We start from the raw sequence: 11847 nt of genomic DNA on the forward strand, positions 1-11847 counted from the left end.
CGATGATTAGTGATTAAGGCAGTAACGTAAAACAGCAACATTCAAACGAGGCTACAAATAAAACGTTATTTTTTTTATTTTGTATTAACAACAAATCAATACATAAAGCACATGAGGGAACACAAGCATACATAGACTACAAACAATAGACAATCGAGCTAGGGGGTACAATATCACATTACAATTACACAAGGACCTTAAGGGACATACATATACTTACAATTCTAACAGCTTTTTTGTTAGTAGAGCATTTAACCGTCTTAAAATACAGTTCAATTTCTTTTTGTAGGGTACGAAAATGTGGTTTTCTGTTTGTAAATGTACATTTGTGTATATGAAATTTGGCCAAAAGAATAATGAAATGAATTACATAAAAATGTTTCTGCTTATTTCTATTGTATGTAAAGAATCCAAACAGTACATCTCTCCACAATAGTGTAAAATCTTCATAAATGTGTTCATTTTGTGTTCCGTTTTTGGGGCACTAAAATGAGGGCAATTGTACGGACCATGGCGATGTACGAGTTTACGTTAGCCTAACCTAGCCTGTTAACGTTAGTTAGCTACTACTAGTGGATATAATTTTAGCTAAAAGTCATCTATAGAGATTTGAAACAATTTGCTACCATGTCTAAGAGACTAAAACTATCAGGAACTATCAGGAAGCGAATATTTAAAAAAACAAAAAAACAATGAGAAAGTAGTCACAATCTTTAAACCAAAGAAATTCGGGGTGAAATGTATAAGTGTGCAGCAATGTCCATCAGCCGGTGTGGAGAATGACAAGCCTACGTTGGCAGGCCATTCATTCGCCGAGAACGACGAGCCCCTGTTCGCTGATTCTAGCAGCGAAGAGGGCAAACCGGAGGAGTCAGAGCCATGCACTTCCACCGATGATGACAGCTCTCTGGCCTGACAAGAACAGGTGGTCACACCAGGCCTAGCAACACCTCCAAACAATGCCAGCGAAGACCCTACTATCTTGAACCCAGACTCAGATTCGTCGTTGCCCGTCCCGGATGACAGTCGTGGTGCTGCTGCTAAATCCGACTCCCAGACAAAAAACATAAAAGATCCCGGTGAGTGGCCAAAATATATGAATGGATCTTCACGGGATATGTTAGTGCAGGCTGGGCCACATCAGGATAAGGAGGGGAATTTCACAAGAGATGAGGGGCAACGAAAGTTTTCGGTGGCCCACTACAATAGGAGGATGTCGAACGGGGAGAGAGTGGAGAGACCAAGGCTTGTCTATTCCAAGCAAAAACGATGCAGCCTTCTGTTTCTGCTGCAAACTTTTTTCACAGTGTAAATCTGCGCTGGTCAGGGATGGAACCAGGGACTGGAAGAATCAGTGTCACCTCCTCAGCTCGCATGAGAAGTCACATGACCACCTAGATAGTTTCCAGAGGTGGAAGGAGCTGGAGATCTGTCTGGTGTTTTAGCAAACTCAGATGATTTGATTTCAGGACCATGGACAGCTACCGAGAGAAAACATCGCTGACGCAGCACCACAGCAGGGTTGGGTGCTAAGTTCTGACGTCCCTTGGAAAACATTGTTGTGTTCATTTGTATTGACGAAACCACATACGTTCCCTGCCTGTCTCAAATGGCGTGTTCCGTATACCTCTGGGAATTAGAGACAAAATATCCAAAGGAATGTGTTATTAAAACGGACTTTAAAAACGTGGGTCTGCTGCAGGTATCACTTGTTCTCTGCTTTACCTTATGTCAAAATAAGTCCTGCACATGTGGCATATGTACAGAAGCAAGTGATAACTTTTATTTTGACGAATTTGGAAAGTCTGTTTAATAATATGTTCCTTTTGATATTTTGTTACAAATTCCCGAGCGGTATAAGAAACAAACTCCCTAACAATCGGCAGAGTAATATCTCCGACACTGAATAGTGTCGGCAGTCAGTCTCTTTTGTTTTCACACAACAGTTTAATAATGGAACATTAGTCACTTTAAAAATGTTTACATACTGCTTTAATAATCTCATATGTATATACTGTATTCTATTCCACTGTACTTAGTCAATGCCACTCCGACATTGCTCGTCCTAATGTTTATACATTAATTCCATTATTTTACTTTTAGATTTGTGTATTGTTGTGAATTGTTAGATGGTACTGCACCCTTGGAGCTAGGAACACAAACATTTCGCTACACCCGTAAAAACATCTGCAAAATATGTGTATGTGACCAATACAATTTGATTTGAACAGACCTTGAGGTCGTCAGACACGTAGCCATGTTAAAATACTCCAAACCAGAAGGTGTCAGTAGCGTTGTACGGCAATGCATGTCTGTGTGTTGTTTAGTTCATGGTCTAGATTCCAATGTTAGCTAGCTCCGCTGTTGTTGTTATTTTGTAGAAAGCCGTTGTTGATACTATCCAGATGGCCACAGCTAGATAACTACATAGCAAGATGACGAAGAAGCACTTTAATTCGATCTCCATAATTTCACTACCAGCCCATCGCTAGCTAGCTAACATTAGCATATTCGCTAGCTAGCACAACATAGCTAGTTGGCTAAGGACAATGCTCCCGAGTGGCGCAGGCACTCGTCTCAGTGCTAGAGGCGTCACTACGTTCGAATCCAGGCTGTATCACAACTAGCCGTGATTGGAAGTTCCAAAAGGGCGGCGCACAATTGGCCTAGCGTCGCCCGGTTTTGGCCGGTGTAGGGCGTCATTGTAAATAAGAATTTGTTGTTAACTGACTTGCCTAATTAAATAAAGGTACAATTTAAAAGATGCACCAACTCGGCAGCTGTTTCATGGAAAGCAATCCATTGTGATTTAATTATGTCATTACTAGCTACAGTGGTTAGCTTCCTTGGAAGTATTTAGTGTGCATTGCGTCTGTGCACTTAGCTACTTACTATCCCATATTGCATATGAAGTGTGACTGGCTCATGACATTTAACCATGTATGTATGGAGAATGTCATTTTTTCAATTTTGTTGTCACTCCTGTTGGCTCCCCACGTGGGGGTTCATGCTCTCTGGTTGGCTCAAAGTCAAGTCATTGTCCACTGACGAGCATTGAGATTCTGACAAGTAGATAAGACAGGATCGTCGCTATGGTGTCTACACGTAGCAGGTACAGCATTTGTTCTAGCAATGACAAAACGGCCTCACACTGTGATAAGTATCAAGCAGCAGTCTATCGTTAGTGAGATTATCAGTGTGTTTCATGCTGAAATTCAAATGTACTTGTATTCAACATTCGTGAAACACAGTGCACGTGAAGCTAGCTGGAAGGTTTTCGGCAAAGGATGTCTGTGCGCTGATAATGTCCAAGAGGGATAGCATCTGTGCATCGCGACTAGGTGGTATCCCAAATCTTTCACTTTTATACCTTCCTGATTTCATACCCGGATATGCGGTATTATCTCGGTATACTTTATACAATGTGAAATCGCCACAGTAAGTTCTCAGATCTTCACAATATATTGGGTTTAGGGGTCGATTTGGGGACCAGTGTTTCCGCTGCAGTCATTTAGCCTTGCAACAATTATTGCCGCCAGGCCCTAAAAACATGGACCCTGGAATAATATTTCTGCCGAAACGCACTTTGAAGATGCTATAACAGTTCACATTTACTAATGAATAGAATAATCCGACAACCCCATAGTAGAGTAGTTTATCTATTTACCTATCCGGCTTGTGTGTTGGTTATGAGAAATATTAATGTTGCAGAAACATCCAAGCAGTCAATGCACAACAATTCTTAATGCAATCTCGAGAAAACAGCAGTTTTTTAATAGCCTTTGTTAAAAAGATGGGGATCTGCACCATTTTAAAGTGTTTAACAGTGTCATGGTTAAGGAGAGTGGGGCTAAATGTAAACACAGTACCTTGGGGTAAAACGCCACCCTACCTACAAAATATTTCTGGTGAGACTGATGACATTTTAGTTGAGCAAGAGTAGTGGCAACCAGGGAAAGTGTTTGGAAGAATTGTGGTTTCTGTGAGAAACCATGGTCCGTTTACATGTTACCCTGGCTGGCGGCATACTACCAAGTTACCCTAACAGGTAGGCCAAATTTATATTCACTGTGTTTATGCAAGTTTTTTGGGACATAAAATATATCAATAGGATGCTAACAAGTTAAAATATCACTTTTAGCTAATGATTGGCCCAATAGGGTAAATGCAGATGAGCAACCCCATGCACTATTCTGCTGCATCATCAGTTGGGCTACAGGTGATAATGCATCTTGCTAATAGCATACCTGATAATATGGACCATGCATAGGCTATATGCATTGTCCAAAATGTTAAAATATGTATGTTATTGGGCTCATTTCAGTTGGTGGAAATGACATTTTAGAATTGTATTTCCATTCATTTTGGAGTAGAATATAATTTTTAAAATGTCAGCAGAACTGAGCTTCTCAAATATAAATTCTCACCTTGGACTCCCCTTCACCCCCTGAAATCAATTATGTTTGCCTGTAGGTCAGTCTGTGCTGTCAGAGACAGGCCAAGAGAAATGGGGACAGTGTGACCAGAGCTGCAGATGTCATCAGACAACTCCACACCAGGGCAATGACAAGAGAAACAACATGCTTTCACCTTTTTCAATAAACTTAACTGGACTTTTCATCCTGATCTTTGACATATTTTTTTTGAATAACTGTTGTGCATTTTATGTATTTTGGGAGGGAATTGCTCAGCCAAGGAATCAGGTGGAGGAATGGGAGATGCAGGCATGAGAAGTTAACATTTCTCTTATATACCATTGTTATTCCTTTGTTAGTTTGAAGTCTGATTTATGTTATTTTTAAAGTAAAAAATGTCGGCTTTTCATGGTCCGTTTTCAATAATGGCTGCTGTGACTACTGCTAGTTAACATGAGGACGAAAACGTCAGTTTTCTGGGGAAGTTAGTAGGGATGCACCGATATGACATTTTTGGCCGATATCTGATATTTTCCTTTCCAGAAGGAATCCGATACCGAAATTTGACATTTTAGCTATCTTTTAAGCTTTCTAGTATAGTTAACACACACACATGGACGCAGCATTCTAAGGCACTGCATCTCAATGCATGAGGTGTCACTACAGTCCCTGGTTCGAATCCAGGCTGTATCACATCCTGCTGTGATTGGGAGTCCCATAGGGCGTCATTGTAAATAAGAATTTGTTCTTAACTGACTTGCCTAGTTTAAAGAAAGGCCACACACCACACTGACCAAAAAGTTATTTTGTTGGCATTTACGTATGTCCCCATTACCAGTAAAACATAATCAAAACATATTTATTTCACTTGCTGTGCTGTTTCGTTGTTCAGTTGTTTCATTCTCAACCAGGATTTCATCATACATGTCAAGCAGTGAAGTTTCAGCTCTGTCTGTCTGTGGTCGCTTCCTCGGTGCGCACTGTCACTGTTGGGCCGATGCAGGTGTTTTTTTTTTATAGCTAATATCGTCTGTTTCGATATGCATCCCTAGAAACAAGCAATATTTCAATCTTCTTGACGGAGCAGTGTAGATAAAGGTACAATTTGGAGGACAGTGGCATATAGCATCCCTGCATTGAGGTATGTTTTCCGACCCATGTGTCGCACCGGCTCCACAGTGTCATATTGTAACCATGATTGCGTTCAGACGAAAGTGTCAACAATCGCAAAGGTAGGGTCGGTATCTTCTGGCAAACCTGACATGATGGATAGTTGTTTTCTGGAAAAAGTTGGTATTGGGTTATTTCATCCAGCTTGGTTGATTTTTGTATTTTATTATTGTTTTAATTGTAACGTAAAGTGTTCTTCCTGTTGTGAGACAATGTTTGTACTAAGGGCACCATTGGGAATGCGACCCTGGTCTCAATTGGGCTATCCTGAATAAATGCAAGTTTTAAAGTGTTTAGTGTGAAATCTAAATAATTTTGTACAAACATACAGCTAAACTGATGAGAAAAAGACTAGCAAATGTAGCTAGATTAAACAACATTAAAACACTCAACTGATCCCAACAAAGACAGGACTTCAGTTGGGACTAGTTTGTGGACCAGCGGATGACTTGCTGTCCACTTTATGTAACAGTGGTCTAGCGTTGCGGAGTGATCTTCTGAGTGTCTTGACAAGAGAAAGCAGGGAGGACAGCTGACATCGAAAAGGAAAGCAGATCCACATCAAAAAAAATATAGTCAAATATTTAAAACCCCATGCAGATTCCCGAATCAACATAAATCGAGCAATCATAACCTGCAAGAAGCATGGAGAGGAAAAGGTGGGGTTGTACGACTTGCTCGAATGAGTTGTAAGAAGGACAAGTAGCTAAGTAAAAGACGGTAGCTAGCTAATGTTAGCTGGTCTGCAGTAGGGAAAGCATGTCTCTAGCTAGCTAACATTGTTTCTCGATGGAGTAGCCGAGACGTTAGCTAGCCACTAAAGTAAAACATCACCCACTTAGGTAACTGTGTACCAAAATTGCAAATGATCAGTGTCTACAGATTACGTCAAATTTGATAAGTAACCATTAGATAGCGAACGATAAGTCATTGATTGCTAACGTTAGCTTGCTAGCAAACGTCAGCTCCCCGCACATTTGACAACAAATTAGCAAGTAACGTTAGCATCAATAGCCTTCTGTTACAAGTCTTTGTTTAGATTTGTGTAAATTGATTCCGATTATGTGGACGTTGTACTACATTATTGTGGGTGCAGTGCTGTGGGTTACCCACGGCAGTAGCTAGCTAACTTTCATTGTTTACTACTACGCAGGGGTGAAAGTAAGGCGGTCAGGTGCGGCGTCCCGGCAAAAACAATAGTACGCCGTACCGGTAAAACGTGAGCCTATCAAAAGTAATATATGCCCAAACAACTATAGGCTATTACACAATTATTTAACAATTCTGCATGTCAGCCCCATGAGCATTTTCGAATTGACTGGAAACTGGGTGTTATACTGTCCATATTGCGTTGTGGTTTGAGGAGAACGCTTATATTCAGTCAAGGCCGTGATGAGTGGCGGACAAGGCTGAGATTAGTGGCCGAGACCGAGGCGTGCGAGGAAAACAGTGAATGCGTCAATTCAGACTACAAGTGTAAGCCTAATGACAATCGCAGAATGGCATTACAATACACGTAGGTGTTTTGTAACAGATGTCTCTTCCGCTGGTGCACAGTTGGTTTGGATGCTGAAATTATTTTGTGAGCGGACTAACGTGCGCGGGTAGCCTACAGGAGCGCATTTGTTAAGTGATTGTTTGGCAATCAGATGAAAACATCTGGCTGGTTGTGTTTATGCCACATTAAAAGGCATAGGTGGCGTGACCATAATGTTAGTTGAAGCTAAGCCTTCCCTAAAGCGAATTGAATTAAATTGGCAAAATTATATAGCCTAATTAGCTTCTATCTATACCGAAATAAATCAAATCATTCAAAATAGGCTACTACACCAGAAAGCATGATTTGGCCACAGAGGATCATTAGCGTCTTTGAAAAAACGCTGTGGATTGTTTTAAATTGCATAGCCTTTTGTCGGATAGATGATTGTTGAGTTGCTACTGTCAGTGAAAAGCGGAGACCTAGCCAGGCATATCGCAATATTAAAAATCACAATCGCGGAAAACCGTTTAGAAAGCAAATGGATATTGCTGTAAAGAGATGCCAATGAAAGACCCCAATCTGTCTTTTAGGTGTCAAAATTCTTAAAACTTAATTGAGCGAACAGTAGCCTATTTTATTGGCACCAGGAGAGAACATCGGCCATATCCCTGGTGAGTGCGTATTCACTGTCTTTGTCATTGGGTTTCTTTTAGATAGTAATTTCCCCCTCCAGGTTAGATGGATGTTGAATTGTATTTCGTAGGCCAATTATATGAGTCAGACATAGATTTTATTGATATTTTTGGCAGAGTAGGCTACCCTGCACATTTTTGTAGCATTAAAGAAAAATGTGCAGGCACTTCGTGTCCCATACCAGTAAGAAATTAAATCTACTTTCACCCCTGCTACTATGGTTGTTTTGCAGGCTGAGGTTTGTGAATTAGGCCCATTTGTAGTATTGTCAGTGCAACACCACTGACCTCCAGAATATGTTTGTGTCTCTTGTACCTGCAGGTTTGTGCCTCAATTCATTGCCTATGTTTTTTTTCTTCTCCTGATGGCCTGTTTTCCTGCCCCTTTAGTGACCCTGGAAAGAGATTCCTCAGCAAGCCCCAGCTAGCTCGTTACCTGGGCAACACCATGGAGGTGCACGCCATTGACCCTCGTGCAGGAAGGATGCTAACGAACAAACTGCACAGGAACAGGCACAAGCATCGCTATGACAACAACAATCATCAGATCAAGGTGAGGGAGTTTGAGTCCAGGATCATGTGTAATCTGTTTGAACATTGAACTATGATCCCTGACCTGTTTCTGTCTGTGTTGAAGGTTAAGCCGGACCTGAACACGACCCTACCAGTCCGACAGACAGCATCCATCTTTAAACAGCCGGTCACCAAGGTGACCAATCACCCTAGCAACAAAGTGAAGACAGACCCCCACAAGGCTGTCGACCAACCAAGACAGGTGAGTCCAACGATGCTCTGCGCTTATTGTTTGTCTTTTATTGATACCGTAATGTTATTTATTTCATTGCTGCCATATGGTTGGTAGATGAGGTCATCTGCTCTGGCCTAGTCTTTGAAAACGTATTATTGCAAATTGGGATGAGTCACTCGCTTTATCAAGCTGACTTGAAATGTCCAATGCAGCTGTTTTTATCTCAATATCAAATCATTTCTGGGTAACAATTAACTACCTTACTGTGATTGTTTTCAATTCAAATAGTCAAAAGAAACAGAGTAATTTCTCAAATAATTTTGCTAGGAGTGGTCTGAGTGAGAGGCCTCATTGGACGAGCATAATGGGAGGGCTATGTAACCTGAACTAGCTGTTAGAGGTTTTCCATAAATTATGAAGCACATCATTATGTGATTATGTGATGTGTTTTAAAGTGAAATGGCGAGCTGTTTACCCACTGTTTGTCCTCAGCTGTTTTGGGAGAGGAAGCTGAGTGGTCTGAGTGCGTTTGACATTGCAGAGGAGCTGGTCAAGACCATGGACCTTCCCAAGGGCCTACAGGGTAAGTACACACAGCAGAGAGTACTTGAGACTCATATACACATAAAACCAATGTTTTGGGATATCTGACTCTGTGAATCTCCCCCCAGGTGTTGGGCCTGTGTGTTCAGACAAGACCCTGCTCTCTGCCATTGCCAGCGCCCTGCACACCAGCCCCACACCTGTCACTGGTCAGCTGACCGCAGCCGTGGAGAAGAACCCTGGGGTGTGGCTCAACACCACCCAGCCACTCTGCAAGGCCTTCATGGTTACCGATGACGACATCAGGTAAAGTACACACACAACTCAGTGGTCTGGCTCAACAACACCCAGCTACTGTTGGGCCTTGTTGTTAAAGGGATAGTTCACCCAAATCACAAAATGACACATTGGTTTCCTTACCCGGTAAGTAATCAATGGACAAGGTATGACAGCAATTCATGCTTTGGTTTAGTTTGCTGGCACTGTTTCCACATGCTAACGTTTTAGCATTAGTGACACAAATCCCAGTCATGGGACCGATATTAGCATTTTTTTACGCATCATGTCCAAATCATCCGAAATAATCTCAAATTGATTGTGAAGCTCAACATTGTCGCTTATAGATGATTTTAAAATGTGTGAAAAATGTGCCACATATCATGATCAAATCATCAATAAGTGACCATGTTGAGCTTCACAATACATTTTAGATGATTTTGGATGATTTGGACATAGTGCCCAAAAAATGCTAATATCGGTCCCGTGATTGGGATTTGTGCCACTACTGCTAAAACGTTAACATGTGGAAACCGTTCCAGGCAAACTAAACCAAAGCATTGGATTGCTGTCATACCTTCTCCATAGACTGCTTACAGGGTTAGGAAACCAATATGCCATTTTGTAATTTGGATAAGTATTCCTTTAAGCCTGCCACGAGGACTGTCATCCATCCATTGCTCCCTAACCCCTCTCCTCTCTCTCCCTCTGGTGTATGTAGGAAGCAAGAGGACCTGGTCCACAGTGTGAGGAGGAGGCTGGAGGAAGCTCTGATGGCGGACATGTTGGCTCACATAGAGGCCTCCACCAACGAGGCAGACACAGACGCTCTGAAGGAGGAGCAAGCCGAGCAGGATGACAAGGAGGACGTATAGCAGAGGTAGAAATTAAATAGCTAGTTACTTTGCCTTTAAGAAATGGCCTAGGTGTGGGTTTGTTAGTAATACTTTGTAACGAGATAACCAGGGTAGCTAAAGTCCAAAATTGAAACATTTACATAATTCTGTGATTACCGGTAGTACCACAGACAAAAAAAAACTATTGATTTACTTGCGATCATTTTTCTCTCTCCTACAGGGTTGGTGATTGCGACAGAGAGCTGCCTGGAGCACAGTATTCTACCCATACACACACCAATTCACATACAGGACATTCACCAGGTTCTGACTAGCATCTGTCAACATGAAGGACCCTCTGTCGTCTACGTCTCTCTGAATTGTTGTTGACCGTCTTCAAGACAATCTAAATATATTTTTGACCAATTTAAATGTAATTTTGAATATTTTTTTTAAGCTCTTAGACGAGGCTTTGACGTTCAGAGTTCAATTCACTCATTTTTACCCTCACTAATTGTATGGAATGTGGAGAAGTATGTATGGTGCTTTAGGCAATATAGTCTTGCCCTCTTGTGAAGACAAGTTTAAGGTTAAAACAGTGTGTGTGTGTGTGCGCGAGAGAGGTGTGTTTTTGGGAGGGGGAGAGAGTGATTGTGGGGCACCACTCGGCCCATTCCAACTTTCCATCTGGTACCACTCAGTATCCTTTGCCCAAGTGGAGAATTAGTGAGTGGTTAGAGGGGTGCATATTGGGCAAGGGACCACATGCTGTAAGATGACAGTTGGAGGCTCAAAATGGACTTTGCAAAAGACTACCTGTTTCAGAAGTCAGTCATAGATAAGCATGCATCATGATCTATTATGGGCTCTTGTTATCTCTAACTAATAATTGGATTCTGTGTTCTCCAAACTGTCTTCTGGACGGTCATGAAGAGTGGTGCTCTGCACAGAGGTTGAACAGGCTCTCATGTCTCAAACTCTCCCATAAGTTCAAAATGGTGCTAATTTAGTCTGTTCTCATCTTTCTAGATGTATTTGCTTTCATGTTACATTGATGATCTGTCAATCGGTGCGACGGCTGACGTAGACGGCTACTCTGAAATAGTTGCCTATTTGGGATTTTGTATTTTTTGTTGTTGAAATCGTTGCTGTGTGGCAAGTCACAATTATGCCATAGTTATTTAACATTGGTTGTTTTTAGTAGGTTTTAAATGCTGACATTTTTCCCTAAACTTGTTCTTGATTTGAGTTCTGAATGGGAAGCTCATTCACTGTCAGAATGATCCCTCCATGAAATGTTATTGTTCAGATTATGCTTTATAGTTAAAAAAAACAACCTTTGTTTCCATAGAGGGATTTGTTACCATTTTCTCTTGAAATTTGAGGTCAAACATCAAGCAATTAATTCTGGATGGTTCTTTTTTTTTTCATATAACTAAAATAAATGCTAACTCTTTTGTAATTTGTGTATTGTGTTATTTTAGACCAGGGGTATTCAACTCTTACCTTATGAGTTCCAAGCCTGCTGGATTGCTGTTCTACCTGATTATTAATTGCACCCACCTAATGTCCCAGGTCTAAATCAGTCTGTTATTAGGGGGGGAACAATGAAAAATGCAGTGGGACTGGCTTTGAGGTCCAGAATTGAGTTTGAAGGTTTTAGACACTTGGCTTGTGAGAGCAGTGG

At 41.4% G+C, this 11847-nt stretch overlaps 1 protein-coding gene and 1 long non-coding RNA gene across 3 annotated transcripts; both read left to right on the plus strand.

Annotated features, from left to right (window-relative positions):
• The first annotated feature begins 2327 nt into the window (after positions 1 to 2327).
• LOC110508419 (uncharacterized) lies at positions 2328 to 4626 on the plus strand. Its single transcript, XR_002471310.3, has 2 exons — positions 2328 to 4048; positions 4474 to 4626. It is a non-coding gene; the product is annotated as an uncharacterized LOC110508419 (long non-coding RNA).
• Positions 4627 to 6043: 1417 nt separating this feature from the next.
• Positions 6044 to 11622, plus strand: LOC110508420 (methyl-CpG-binding domain protein 3). Of its 2 annotated transcripts, none has more exons than XM_021588936.3 (7): positions 6044 to 6244; positions 8148 to 8310; positions 8395 to 8532; positions 8998 to 9088; positions 9177 to 9354; positions 10046 to 10204; positions 10402 to 11622. In XM_021588936.3, exons 1-6 carry the CDS (start codon positions 6231 to 6233, stop codon positions 10197 to 10199), a joined length of 738 nt encoding a protein of 245 aa, XP_021444611.1. In that variant the 5' UTR covers positions 6044 to 6230; the 3' UTR covers positions 10200 to 10204; positions 10402 to 11622. The 2 variants fall into 2 exon arrangements, with proteins under 2 accessions (XP_021444611.1, XP_021444612.1); XM_021588937.3 differs by having other exon boundaries at positions 6072 to 7736.
• Positions 11623 to 11847: the final 225 nt, after the last annotated feature.

The sequence above is a fragment of the Oncorhynchus mykiss genome, chromosome 28, assembly GCF_057628025.1.
Source record: "Oncorhynchus mykiss isolate SJ-2025 chromosome 28, ASM5762802v1, whole genome shotgun sequence".
NCBI lineage: Eukaryota > Metazoa > Chordata > Actinopteri > Salmoniformes > Salmonidae > Oncorhynchus > Oncorhynchus mykiss.